The sequence below is a fragment of the Ammospiza caudacuta genome, chromosome 1, assembly GCF_027887145.1.
Source record: "Ammospiza caudacuta isolate bAmmCau1 chromosome 1, bAmmCau1.pri, whole genome shotgun sequence".
Taxonomy (NCBI): domain Eukaryota; kingdom Metazoa; phylum Chordata; class Aves; order Passeriformes; family Passerellidae; genus Ammospiza; species Ammospiza caudacuta.
Genome location: NC_080593.1, coordinates 122,098,550 through 122,113,171, shown reverse-complemented (window position 1 = coordinate 122,113,171; position 14,622 = coordinate 122,098,550). Strand labels below are relative to the sequence as shown.

The 14,622-nt window shown below is 38.4% G+C and overlaps 1 protein-coding gene across 11 annotated transcripts in view; it reads left to right on the top strand.

Annotated features, from left to right (window-relative positions):
• The first annotated feature begins 370 nt into the window (after positions 1-370).
• Positions 371-14,622, top strand: part of EYA1 (EYA transcriptional coactivator and phosphatase 1) — an 83,322-nt gene continuing 69,070 nt past the window's right edge. For 3 of the 11 annotated variants that reach the window (XM_058825018.1, XM_058825008.1, XM_058824982.1), the window contains exons 1-2: positions 371-498; positions 12,693-12,776. In XM_058825018.1, coding sequence (XP_058681001.1) covers positions 375-498; positions 12,693-12,776 — 208 coding nt within the window. In that variant the 5' untranslated portion in view covers positions 371-374. Of the gene's footprint in view, positions 499-2,326; positions 2,390-9,087; positions 9,106-12,692; positions 12,777-14,622 lie in introns of all 11 variants that reach the window. The other 8 variants (XM_058824974.1, XM_058824956.1, XM_058824947.1 and 5 more) reach the window with 5 other exon arrangements.

Here is a 14,622-nt window from a genome sequence, read left to right as displayed (position 1 = left end):
CCACTGAGTGGTAAATCTTGAAAAAGCAGTGTTAATTTGTTTTCAAGAGAATATATGTCTTCATATGTTGGGGATTCCATCTTTGTACGTATTTTAAAAATACGAGAATGCATCAATTTTTAAAGTGCAGTGCTTGGAATCTAGGTTTTATTTAGTTACAAGCTTCAAAAATAATTAAAGTAGCTTTCCACTCATGTTTGGGGCTACAACATGAGTTAAGCACTGGAAAAGATCAAGTTGGGAAAAGTAGTTAATTTTTTACTAAGCGTTTCTGGGACATTGATAAATAGCAGGCTGCATCTCATAAAGGCAGTTCCTCTGTAATTCATGTTGACTTATGTCACTAAAACAAGTTGCATCTTGTTTTCAGGTCTATGGAAATGCAGGATCTAGCCAGCCCACACAGACGACTAAGTGGTAGTAGTGAATCCCCCAGTGGTCCAAAACTTGATAACTCCCATATAAATAATAATTCCATGACACCCAATGGCACAGAAGGTGAGCCAGACTTTTTTTTTTTTCAGTATTTCATAATTTATTTTTTTTTCTCCTTTTTATCTTTGGTGTTCTCACAGTCAGCACGCTATATAATGTTTTTCCATTTTAGATGTTCCGTGTTTATTCATATGTTACATAAAAGCAATGTTCAATGTTTATTAGTAGTTACTATTATCAAGTTTCAGCAATAGCTTTCATTACAGGTTTATGTTTCTTTCATGGGGTTTGAGTGGACAGAGCAGGTAGTATGTGCAGAGCCTAAATGAAAAAAAAAGTCAAAAAGTCAAAAAACTGAAAAGGAAATTTAATGATGAGAGAAAAGAAGTAGGTGTTTACAATTGCCATAGTACAAAATGTAATTTTTCAGTCTTTCTTGCTATTTTGGTATTTCTTTATGTCTCACTTTTTGTAAGCTCCTAAGGCTATGAGAATTTTGTCAAGTAGGCTAATAAAACTGAGTGTTGAAAGTTCCTTAGGCTAGCTTGCTGCTCTGATGGAGTGACCAAAATTCAAACAGGTGTAGTAATTCAATGGGGTAAACTGATACCTATTTCTCAAGAAGCAGTCAGGCAGTTGATAAGTTATGTTTGTTCTCAGTAGAATACTAACAGCAGAACAACCTAACAGCTTTGCCAGTAATATAATACAGCTATAATACATATAATAATACATATAATGAAACACAGAAGGGTTTATGCAACGAGCAGCAAAAAATGCTCTTTCCTGAAGCATTTCTATGGCAATAGTGGAAAGATCATATGGGACATTTAACTGGCTGTGTGAACAGAGATTTAATGCATTACTGGAAGACAGAGTCATGCAGATTCAGTATTGCTCTTCAGTATAACTGTATAAGTAAACTGCTACAACTGTTGTAGCAAAGATATGATTTTTTTTCCCCTAAGAACTGGGTTGTAGTAGTGCTGTCAAACTCTTTAGGATTGTGGACATGCATTTTTCCAGGAAAGGCACATGTCAATCAAGCAGATGTTGTTCCCCCCCTCAATTCCCCACATATCTTTGTTATTCATTGTAATTGGAGTCCTTGGTAGTGGGGACAGTTTATGGGTTATCAGATTAACAGGGACTTGCGCCAGACTTGTGTGTAATTTGCTTTTTGCTATTGCTGTAAAAGTATTGCTTCAATCAAATATTAAGCCATAAAAAAAACCAAACCCTTTTTAAAGGATAAATAAAGTGCTTACTGTGCTCATGGAGTTTAAGCAGGAAAATATTTTATGTCCATAAATTAATCTTCTTCCTTTAAAATATACAAGTATGTTATTATATTTTTTATATCATATTACCAGGTATATACCACTTTTGGTACATGATAAAATTGCCCTTTCAAATTAAAATTCCTTTAGCTCACAGAAGCCTTTGTTGTAAACTTCATGAGCTTTTATACCTTCTATATAACTTGAAGGTTCTTTTGTAGCAAAAAAAAAAAAAAATAGGGGGTGTTTCTTGAAACATTGAAAGATGTTCATCATCTGACGACTTTTTGTTCAACATGTAGTGCCATGTGCATCCACTCTGAGAAATGCTTAGTATTACTTTGTCAGGAAATGAGGTATATGTTGTATCTGTTAATGCACTGACTTCAGGTAGAAAATAATTTTGGAAATAATATCTCAACTTCTAGGTAGGTATCAGAGTTTATTGAAGGAAGTCAATTAAACCATGGTAACTTATTTGTCTGACACTACAACTTTCCAGTTTAAAAGAATTTGGAGTGAATTCTACCCAGAAAGCTCTACCTTGCAATAGATGTTTGCCTCCTGAGATGAAGCCAAACGGTGTTCTTTTGTTTGCCCTTTTCCCTCAGGTGACATGACCCTCCTCAGCACTGCAGACTGGCTGCTCAGCCCTAGCACACAGAGCCCTGCAGGTTTGGGTGCTGCAGGCGTGGGCACTCAGCATGCGAATTTGGATGTTGTTCCAAAAGTGTCCTGAGAGACAGCTTGTGCTTGGCCGTTCTGCTCTGAGCTCTCTAATTTGAAAATTCCTGTCTCTGATTGCTCTTAAGTGACAAAGAAGGAAAAGTTTTTCAAAGAAACTAGAATAATTTATTTCTGAATGAGATGTGTGCCAAGAGACAAAATTTGTAAGTGAAGCAGATCCCTAAGAATCTGAAGGTGGAATTTTTACTGCTTATCTGTTTTATCTTGAGAAAATGTTTTGTTAGGCTCCTTGAGCTGCTTAAAAGACTTAAGAAGGAGTGGAGTGAATGAAGCAAAAGTTTCCTATTTTTTTTTAATGAAGGTTGAAGTAAAATTATTTTTTCTGGGATTCTTGAAGCAGAATCCTGCTGAGCCAGAAGTGGCTGATTGTAAGAATGTGGTTATAAGGGCTCCCTGAATAACTCTTTCTAGATGCTGCAGTGTGGTTTGCTTGATTGTTGCACATGGAGTGGAGATGGGGGTTGCTGAATCTTCACATGTCAAATATAATATGTGAAATCAGCTTCTACCATGCACAGATTCTCACTAATGTGAAAGAGCCCTCGTTCCCTAGCATAAGAGATCTTCATGTGACTGAGAAGAAGGGCCTCTAGGTATTTGCATGTTATAAATATCTTGTAAAGATATGTTAAATTTGATTTGACTATGGGTGTGATTTTGACAGGGTTCCATACCCTGAAGCACAGGATATGTTCACTAGATGAGGGGAGGGGAAGAAGAAAGAAGAAGGGAAAAAAAACCCCTGTCCCAAAGTGAAATGGCTGCATTTCAAACAAATGTTCATTAATTCCTCTAAGGCACATTTTCAGACTTGTCTTCTATTGATGTTTTTCTGGAAGAGGATGTGGTTGGAAGATAGCTCACTTTGTTAGCTAATATTTTTAGCTTCACACTTAGCTGTAAGTTTTCAAAGCACTGAATGAGGATTTAGTTGTGTGATTAAGTCTGAATTTAATTTCTACATGCAGCTTATATATAACTCTTTGTGTGCTTAAATTCACTTTGAGAGAGCAAAATTCTCCTCTTGGCCAGGCAGCATGGTCTTCAGTGACGGGGAAGTAACAAGGAAATTATAGATCTTGACCAGACAGAAGTTTCCCAGGATCAAATGCAGAGGACTAAAATGTCTGGCTAAAGGCAGTCAGAAAAATCAGGCCTAGTATGCCAAGGTGATGCTGACTATATAAATACAACAGTATTTGAGGTTTTCCTGTTCTCTTTAAGTATATTTCCACAACATACCCTCTATTGTAGAAAAGAGCAGGTACTGGACACCATCAAAATTATGGCCTTGTATAACGTGCCTAAGAAAATCTCTTAAAACAAATTACTGGAGTAGGGATCAAAATCTTCATAGTTTTGCTTTATCTCTAATCTTCCTTTGCCAGTGAATTGCCATGGTGGGTTGATACTGAAGGAGTTAAAGGAACAATAACAACAGAAGCTCATAAAATTGCCATTCATTAAGTTTTATCAGACAGCTGGTGGCTATTCCAACACAGTGCCCACTTTGGTGGATACCCTTTAGAGGGGAAAGGCCGTGAGTAATCAGTAAACTTGAAAGGAGTAGGAAATCTGTTTTCCATGGCAGACAACTGCATCCAGTTTCTGCCTACGATGATCTTTACTTTTATCTTAAGAATGTAAATCAAATCTGATGGATGGCATAGAGTGAGAAACAGAAGCCTGTGGCCCATCATGATGATGTTTTATGCAACTGAAATGGAAAAGAATAGATGAGGACTGAGAGAAGGAGCTGTTATTTTCTGAGCAACTTCTCTTCACTCATTTAAGCACTACAGACCTGCTACTGCCCTTTTATTTGAGCGTTCAAGAAGGAAGGAGGGAAGGCATTGTCATATCAAGTGGGAAGGGAAAATGGATAACAAATTGAAGATCGGATTTTCAAAGATACATAGGAAGGGAGGCTTCAAAGGGAGTTGGACATCAAAAATCCTTTGGAAAAAAATGATTCTCACTCTTTAAGTACCTGCTGCAACATGAGAATGAGATCTGACACAAAGGCAGTCAAAGCTCTCCACTACGAGACTATCTGATTTGTGGCCATTAAAAAGGTTGTTTTAAGTCTGGTGAACATAAATCCATCTTCAGGGTTTCAAAAGGCAGCACTGTGTGGTATGTTTGCTGTCAAGTTGCAGTATTACAGAATGGAGAAAAAATTGTTTTCAGTATTTCCTAAAGTAATGGGGGAGTAAGATGTTAAAATCTATAGAGAGGGTAGAGCTGATTGCTGTTATGGCATGCGATGTAGATTTCTCTAAGTAAATTATATTTCTGTAAATTATATTTCTTGAGATTCTAGAAATACCTTGTAGCACTCAAAATAGTCTTTCAGTGTTACAATTAAGCAATTCACATTGGCAGTGAATTATTTTTAATTTATTCTTTTTACTTAATTTTTTTGGCTTTTTGTATGCTTTGGGATGCAAAGTTATGGTAGGTGATGGTAATCAGACAAAATAATGCTTCTTTTGGTGATTCTGGTTGAATTCCAGTACCTTTTAATTACTCATTTCTGAGGTCCTGCTAATTATGTATGCTGAAATTTCTATACTTGTGTTTGCACTAAGGAGCTTGATGGTATGAAACTTGTAATTGATACCTCTGTATTTAGACATCCTGAAATAATAGCATACTAAAGGTAGATGTAATATTTGCCTTTTAGTAGGGTATTAGCATCAAGAGCTCTGGATCCTAAATTCTTTACTCATCCCAGAAGAGTGCAAGAGGACCATTGTTTGGCCAGAGGCAAAAACTGCAGGGGTCTTGGGCTCCCAAATGCAAGCTGGGGGTCTGTAGAGGCTAGTAAGAGCCTTCCACTTGATGTCACTTCTGGAGGATAAAAATCAGATACAGCTGATTTATGTGAAGGCAAGGGGCTGACTTGATCTATCTTTTCTTCCCTGCTCTTCACCTTTTTTCCTTGCTGTATTACACTGGCTTCCTTCCAGACTCTGTCTTATCTTTTATTCTTCTGCTTCACCAAGAGTCTTTCTGTCCTGAGCACATGTAGCATAATGCTCTATTATTCCTCTTTCATAGGCACTTGGCCAGTGAAATGACTTGTCCACTTCTCTGCTGACTCGAGCAACTCCTGTTGCAAGGTCTTGGGGAGGAGACTGGCTAATAAATATTTATTTACTTACTGTCTTTTCTATATGTATGTGCATCCATTTTTGAAAGAGTCCCTATTTCAGTTTCCTCTGTAAGTTTTTCCTGAAAGAAAGGACCTCATTTAAGTGATAAGTTAATAGCAATACTGGTCCCACAGGCATTTGAGGTAAACAAAATACTCCAAATGACAAATTACTTTTTTAAAAAAAGGAAAATCTTAGAAGCATTATTATTTTTATATAATTTATTTTTGAAAGCTTCTCAGATAGATGTTCACAACACATGCTGTTTCAGACAGTGGATGAAGTGTGGTAGTGTGAGAGCATCCTCTGAGTGTGCCCAAAGGCCCCAGAGTGGTTGTGCACAGACTGTGGAGTTTCAAGGGCCTGTGAGGATATCCACTTCTTTTCTCAAAACCAGCCACAACACATCATCCTAGGAGTGGTGTCTTTCCAGTGGGAGCAGCCTGTTATGCATGTGTGTGTACAGTTGTGTGATTCCATACAAAAATGTCACATGAAGTGTCATTTGTCATATGCCTGGCCAGTAATACATGAGATGAGAAGGAAATTCAGCCCCAGCTGTCACTGTGCACCTGCAGAAGGAACAGAAGTAGAACATCTTAGTCAAAGATCACACCTTAATAGGGTAGTATTTGAAGAGCCTTAGCAACTTCAGACTTGTGGCTTGATTATGTAGCATTTGCATTTGCACTTTATTATCTTCTGATGGATTTTGCTTGTCCCAAGTAGATAAAAAAGCATGAAACTTGGTTACACTTGAGGGTTAGCCATGTCATTTCACCCCTGGTCAGTGAGTGAAGTACCTGTGTCGCCACGTTTGGTGAAACAAGCTAGGGAATTTGCTGCTGCTGGTGCTGGCTGGAGGGGAACAGAAGCTAGAACTATCTCTCTTTGTCCAGGGGAATTTGGCTTTAAGTCTGTCAGTCCTGGAGTTCAGACACTGGCCAAGTGTAGAGCATATTATTTCCCATTTATGAAAAGTCCCACCTGCTTTGTCATTGTGCTTCTATCTTCATGAGATAGTCTTGTGTCTTGTAATGGCAGAGCAGGCTTGGCTTCTCCATGCTGCTCTCTTGTTCCCATGAAAACCTCCATGTTCCCAGAAGGTAGTGAAGACCACCTTCTTTGCCCTTAATGACTGGGCCTGTGATGTTTTGTGGTAATTTTGTCTGGCTTTGGTTAAAGAATATGAATACTGTTTGGGAGCACTGCAAAATGTTAAACATGTGCAGATTCCCAACTGAAAAGAGGAAAATTTAAAAAAATAGGAAAGAGAATAGTCCATGACACTTTTAAAAGTATTGGTTTTGGATATATGCTGCCTCCATTTGCAGGGGAGAGATAAAAACATTTTGTATAATTGGACATGTGAGTGTGAAGGGATAAGAACCTTAGTTTGACTCAGATACTCTCATCTCCTAGCTGCAGTGAATTTTAACCCTGACTGTACTTTCAGATAAAAATCCAAGCAGAATCTTGCTTAGCAGCTGCAAACACGGTCCAGCTTTGTCTCTATCCAGATGTTTTTGAATTTTTTTGTGATTTTGTTTCTGATTTTGCACTGTAGCAGTGACACCATTTCTTTGTAAATTTAAGGTTTTTACTGCTAGATGACGAGGTACGAGGATGTTAAAGCTCTTTCACCTTAAATGCACAAGAGGAAGATGAGAGTCTTGGGGGTGTATGTGGTAAAACCACAGCCCAAATATTGGGGAAGTTTTGAAGCCTCTCACATCAGAGGAGGGGAAAGAAGGGAACAGTCTGGGCTTGAACTAGAATGTGCTGCTTTGAGCAGGGACTTTTTTGAAAACCATACAAAAATTTAGGCTGGAAATTACCTTCTGGTAGTTTCCAGACAATAAGAGTCAGGAAGAGTTCTCTTCTTTGAGGAGCAGTAACAAGTAAGTTTATCAGGCTTCATGGTCAGGAGTTGATGATTTGATAATCTGTGATAGACAGAGACAATAATATCCTGGATAGGAATTAGTATAATTGAGTAACCTGTAACCTTTTTATAATTGCAAGATTCTTCACTACAAACAAAGGGCTGTTTGAATAAAGTAATGGAAAATATAATCAGCTTAGAGGTTCCAGGTAGAATTCTTGTCTTGTTGTTAGTAAAAATTATCTTTATGCTTCTAGGTGAACTTTGGGCTTCTGCAGTGAGTACAGAAACAGGATGATGTCAAGCAAAAAAGTGTATGAATAGCAATTGATTATGCATAAAGTACTTAATCAAGATTTACATGGTGTTTAGTTACTACTATTATTTGAAGATGCCAGCCAAAATAGGGCAAGAGGTTGTGTTTTTATATATGTCTATAAACTAACTACCACACTTTGTTGAGTCTCTTGTAGCCCATGAAAGAGCTGTCAGCCAAGAGTAATTTAATTTTGCCCATTTTTTTGTAAAATACAAAGAATATAACATCATAGTGTTAATTCAATCTTAAAACTGTAAGATTAGAACCTATTTAATGTCAGGCATGTTTGCAATATTTCTATTCTGATTTAATGTATATGGTATAGCTGTTAACAAAAATTAGTTCAGTAGAGCAAGACTTATATGTATTTAATGTAATAAAAGCAATTTTTAAAAGATATTTTAAAACCTTACCTTTTGCATGCTTGAAGGTGCAAATCTTTATGAGGTATTCCTACAACTTCTGTGCTAGGAGTAGCCAAATATTAGGTCTCAAAATCCATATTTAAAACAGCCAGCATCTCATTCTCATAACAGTCTTTACTGATATATATACCAGGAACTGCATGACAAGCTGTGAACTCAGAAAGTTGTTACTTGGCCAATGAACCACATGAACTTGTGGGTTCTGGTCTGGAGTTCTCTCTCTCAATAGAGTTCAGAAACTGCCATGTCAGTCATTTTTTGACCACCTTTTGCTATACAGCTGACAAAACAGGGCACATTGCACTTGCAGTCCCTGAGTTCTTTTAGAAGAAAAATCTTAACAATCTATATAAGATTAGATCAGCGGTTGTGGCATCTCTGAATTTTTTTTCTTTTTTTCTTCAAGCTAGCATTTGTGCTATTATCTGCTACTCCTATTGTTTCTACTGTTCCATGTGTTTTCTTACACTGTTTCTTTTTAAGGATTTTTAGAATCTCACAAATTACTAGAAGCAAAAGTAAGGGGGAAAAATCTCTTTGTTGACATAATTTCTTAAGCTCCTCCATATATAAAGCAAATCAAAATCACTGTTTGTAAATAAACAGACTTTTTGCAGCAGGTTAAGAAGACATTAGTCTGCTTCTTGGACTTCTTATTGATAATCTCATACATGAGTGATTTGGATGGCACTAAAACTTAGTAGTACATTGCTAAATCAGGGTCTGTCTCTAGAATTCAAGTCTGATGATTCTGCGTCTCTGTAAAGGTCAGTTTTGATAAAGGAACAGCAGGAAGGGGAACTTTTCTTGTGTCACTTTTCACAGTTTTTACCACAAGTGAGCATGGTGTTGGCTGGTCCTGGCAAGCTTGCCATGTGTGTTGTCTAGATGTGGCAACATTCCCACTCATGTCCCAGTGTCATCTTGTGAAAGCTTAAGACACGTTGCAGAAATGTTAATTGCCATGGAAAATGTGAAGAGCTGAACTCCAGAGCACCCGTAAGCAGCATGTGGCAGGGCCAGATCTGTGCCCAGCCAAAGCCTGGCTTCCTTGGACAGCTCCATATGTCTCTCATCATAGACATGGATGACTCGTGCTGCTGGGATAGACTGTGAGCCTTGTATTCTTAGGCAATCCCTTTGCAGTTCTCTTTCCCTGTGATTCTGGGGGGAAAGATGCTCCATGGCAGTTGAGTTTTGTCTTGGACAAAGAGACCTTCATTTGCAGTAAGAGTACATGTAAATATTTCCAACAGGTAAACCCATGGCTATTCTTCTCAATTTATTTGTATACGAAGATTTCATCCTCTTAAAGGTGCTTAGGCTGATAGAAGGAATTATGCAGCAATTTTCAGGCATTTTAGAGTGCTTGGAAAATGGAGAGTTTTTCAGTACCTATTCATCTTTATTAAATTCCCAGCTATCTTTGCCGCAAAGGTTCATTAAGGTTGTGGTTGTTTCTAAAGACAGCATTCTAGGGCATATTTATTATCACCCAAGTAATGGGTATCCTGATCCAGGTATCCAGGATAGTGGGAACATCCTTTCTTATATCCTGGGAATTTTATATATTCAGGAGACAGAACAGCTGAGAGAGAAGACAAAGTTTTTATGAAAAATTGGTGAGCACCTTAGTCAGCAACTAGAATTCCTTCCCATGAAGATGACAGTGCATTGTATTTAATATTTTTTCCATATCTTTAAAATAATATGTGTAGTAAACAGCATTCAGTTTTAAACTATATTGCACAGAAGTATTGCTCATTACTTATAGAAACAGAAATTAGATTTTGATTATGTTTGTTGGAAAACAGTATCTTGAACAAGTATCCAAATAGGTGCTCAAAAGTTCATCCAACCTATCCTTGAACATTTCAAGTGATGGGGCAGCCATAGCTCCTCTGGGCAACCTGTTCCTGTACCTCACTGCCCTTAGAGTAAAGAATTTCTTTCTGGTATCTAGTATAAACCTACTATCTTTCCCTTTGAATCCATTCTCCCTTTTCCTGACACTACATGTTCTTGTAAAAGGTCCTTCTCCATTCTTCTTGTGGTCTCCCTTCATGTACTGGAAAGCCACAATTTGATCACCCCAAAACCTTTTCTAGGCTCAACAGTCCCAAATGTCCTAGCCTTTCCTTGCAGGGGGAGGTGCTCCACCCTTCCAGTCATCTTGGTGTCCTTCCTCTGGACTTGTTCCAACAGGTCCATGTCCTTCCTGTGCTGGATGCAGCTCTCCAAGTAGTGTCTCAGGGAGCAGAGCAGGGGGCAGAATCCCCTCCCTTGCCCTGCTGGCCACGCTGCTTTTGATGCAGCCCAGGATGCAGCTGGGCTTTCTGGGCTGGAAATGGACATTTCCAGCTCTCACCTAACTTCCCATCCTCCAGAAATCCCAAGTCCTTTTCAGAAGGGCTGCTTTTTATTTAGAAAAACTGACACTATACTTCTCTATACTGTGTGAAGCAGTTCAGCGTAGCCCTCGGACTACTAATTTGGAGTGATCCAAAAAATGAAGAATATGGAATGTTGTTTCTGCAACGGAGAAGAGTTTGGAGAAAGCACATATTGAAAATTTCCACCCCGGTACTCCAGGTTAGGTGGATCTGTCTTATCTTCCTCTGTTTTCCCCCACCACAGATGCCAGCTATAGAGGAAAGCATCTTTCATTGTTATTCCCAAAGTACAATTGCATTATGGAAATTAGGCTCAGAAGACTTGCAAATTCTGGGGAAACTTGTAGTAGTCTATGAGAGAAGTATGAATCTGGTTGTAAAATGTAGCTGTGATAAACTTTTAAGAAAAGGCAGAAGATAATGTAGATCCTATAATTTTTTATATCTAGGTTGACAAACTGTAGAACATGTTGTAAAAGTGTTTCTTAGATACACACTCTGCAATAAATGCCTCATTGTATCTCTGTTTTAGACTTTCATTATTTAGTCGTTAAATGGATGGTGAATAACTTACATTCTGTGTTTTTAAGAAATACCTTTGTAATAGAGTTATGGTTCAAATCATGAGTGCACTTTTGGAGTGAACCTCGTGGCCACTTTTTCTTACCACAGTAATTCCCCTTAGGGAGTCTCTTGGACTTCACTTGTTTCAAAAAAGCTGCTTTGCAGAAGTGCAGATAATGTTCCCAAGCTGTATAACTGCTCTCAAAAATGCCCAGCCTCTGGACACTGGGCCCTTTGCCCCAACCATTTCACATCATGAAACTTTCCTAAATGGACTGCATTGCTTGTTAATGCAGACACAGCAGAGTTTTGTGTGCAGCTAAGCATTGACCTCCCAAGTTAGCAGGCAGAAATCCTGCATCAGAGTCAAAAGAAAATACTGGACGATTAGTAAAATCTGGAGAGATTTGTTACAAATCCCACGGAGGAAGCTTGGTGAAGGAAATCAAACATGCAGAAATAAGAATGTGCACTGGCAATGAAAGGAAAGGTCTTCTGTGAAAAGAGGGACACATCTGTGCCTCACCCTTTTCAAAGTTGGTACCAAAGGTTTCTGCTAGGGATGGTTGTAATTCCTGAACACAGATGTATATTCAAACTGTATAGGGAGTAGTTATTGGTGCCTATTTTGCATCCATGCTAAGTCAGCCCCATCCTTGCTCTTTGGATCAGGATACTGTCCTGATCTTAGCATTACAGACTTTGCATTGGACCGACAGTAAAGTAAATTGCTAATTTACTTGAGGTTTTACTTAAAGTCATTAATTGATTATTGATTATGAATCAGCATGAGCCAGGCAATAATCACGTGGTCTATTTCTTTTTAACTCTCAGACAGCTGTGTCATGTTGTGGGTGCAGAGGGATAAAATGTAAAAGCATTCTTTGAAGTATTTGGTGAGGACTGTGTCCTCTTTTTGTATTCAGGGTTGTTGAGAATAAAGTTGGTTTTCATTTTGAGAGGAGAAATCCACCACAAGAAAAGTGTTTTACTTCATCACAAATCCTTTATTTTCTTCTGAAAAAATATTTAATTGGAAGCAAGATTTGAACAGCCCTCAGCGAAAACCATTTAAAAATTATTTCCTCTTTTGTCTTATTCAATTTGCTGTCTTTCAAGCCTGTAAATGCTGTGTGACCTGATCTAAATGTGGATCCTTATTGTTGGGTCTGTAGGATTAAGAGGAATCAGGACAGGTGCAGAGAGTTGCATGGGGACTTCTGGTTTGTTACAGTGGCTTTTATTCCTTGGGGACAGGAATAACCCTCTTGATCATCTTATATTTTTGCGTAAATAAATCATAGCTGCCAGTATTTTGCACTGTTTGTGTAGACAAATACATAAAATGCAAAATATTGATAGCCATGATTTAGAACATTTTGGCAGAGTTTTGCTTTATTGAGTTTGTGTTTGTGGTGAGTGTGTGTGCATGCACCTGCAAGAATATTAGGAGCATATAGAATATCTTCTGTTTATATTTCTGTAGTTAAAACAGAACCAATGAACAGCAGTGAGATCGCTACTACTACTACTACCACAGACGGGTCTTTAGACAATTTCTCAGGATCAGGTAAGGAATAAACCCAAGTTTTAAGCTCAGCTTTTTTTTCATTTATTATTTTCTCATCCCTTGTGATCTAAACCTGCATACCTCTCTTAAAAAGCTTTTTGTACTTTCCATCTTTTACCAATTTCTGTACATTTTAGTCTAAGTCAACAGGAGTTTTCCCCAAGTGAGGAGCATCACAGTATCAGGCTTATTGATATCAGGCTTATTGTCTTTGGTGAGAGTCTCACTAGGGAGTTTTCTGGCCCAGAGTAGTTTTTTTTTGTTTTCTGTGAGTAAACATACATGCCTCTGTGATTATTATTCTAATTGAGGAGAGGTCTTCCTCATTTATTGTAATTTATTATTATCAAAGTATTTATTCTTTTGTCAGGCTTCTTTTCTTAGAGGAAGGCAAATATGCATCTTAGCTCCTGGCATACAAGATACAAACACTGTGAGAAGAATCTAAGATGTTTGCTCAGTTTTGCACACCTGTGGACTAACTGTGGTATTTCTAGCACGTTGGTTTTATGGTGCAAATCGAATCAGAAAAGGATCTAATGTTATATTGTGGGATTACATTTCAGTAGTGGCAAAATTTGACATCTCTCAACCAGTCAGACTCCTGGTAGCCAGCCTTTTCCTGGTCTTGTCACAGCCTCCATTTTCTGTAAAGGCTGATGAGTTTGAAAGCATCAAGCCTGAAAGCCCAAAGAAAGGCTTCTGAGGTATTTTAATTCTCTGAAAGAAGAATAACAGAATCACGGAATCACAGAAAAATACAGTATGTACCTAATTGTAGCTACATACATCTTGGTGATCTGAGTAAAGGTTGGAGATTAACACTTAGCATGCCTGCAGCCTCACAGGCCACAGAAAAGAAAAATTATCGGATGTAGAAGGTATAGAAAGAGACTCCCTGCTTCCCTCCCAGAGTGTAAAGATGATGGATTTTCCCTGTAGCTGGCCAGGAAGGGGGTAGCTGGCGAGGGGTAATTATGTGTGCCTTGTTTATTTCCAAGCACTTAGCCATAAGGCCTGTTGTTTCTCGGGCTGTCTGATCTTACAGTAGTCTCATAACCTGCTGCTGACCCTTTCCTGGCAAAGGCTCCCAGGCCCACCTTGGGACCTAGAGGAGAAGTGACACCTAGACAGTAACCAGAGATGGAAGGGCTCCCAAAAATATTGTCCTGAGCAGAGGAGGCCAGCAGAGCTGCCACGCTCTGAGCAGCACCCAGAGATGCTGACAGCAGCGAGCAGTGCTGGGGAAGGCTCCGTGTCTGCTGGGCTGCGCGGGGAGCGCTCGCGGTGCAGCCTCCTCCGCTTACCTGTTTCACTGACTGCATCTGCACCCTGGACATCCTTCTGCAATACTGATTTAAAGGCCTGAAAGCGTTTTAGACAGCAGATTAGGTGGGAAAAAAATAGAATTGTAATAAGATAATACATAGTCGGTATTAGGAATTATTTTTTTTTTTAAAAAGAGGTGTGTGCTCTGAAGTGGGCCATGTGTTTCCAATCGAGGCACGCATAAAGCTCCTTCATAAAATGTTGGTCTTAAAAATTCTAAAAGTTAATAAAATGTTGCACTTGAGATATCAACAATCCTTTGAAAATATGAAGGGAAATGTTTCCATTAGGAAATAGGTTGTTTGCATTGAAAATGTTGCCTGTGTGCAACCAAAGAATAAACTGTGGCTCAGGAATTGTACAAAGGGGCAGTTTAGTATTTGAGATTTGCAATCAAGATTTTAATGTTAAGCATTCCTGTATAGTTCCTCATAAAATATTATTTTCTATCTAAGGTATCAATGATATTTGAATTTAATTAAGATCTTGTTAATACTCTGAAATTCTATTCGGAAAA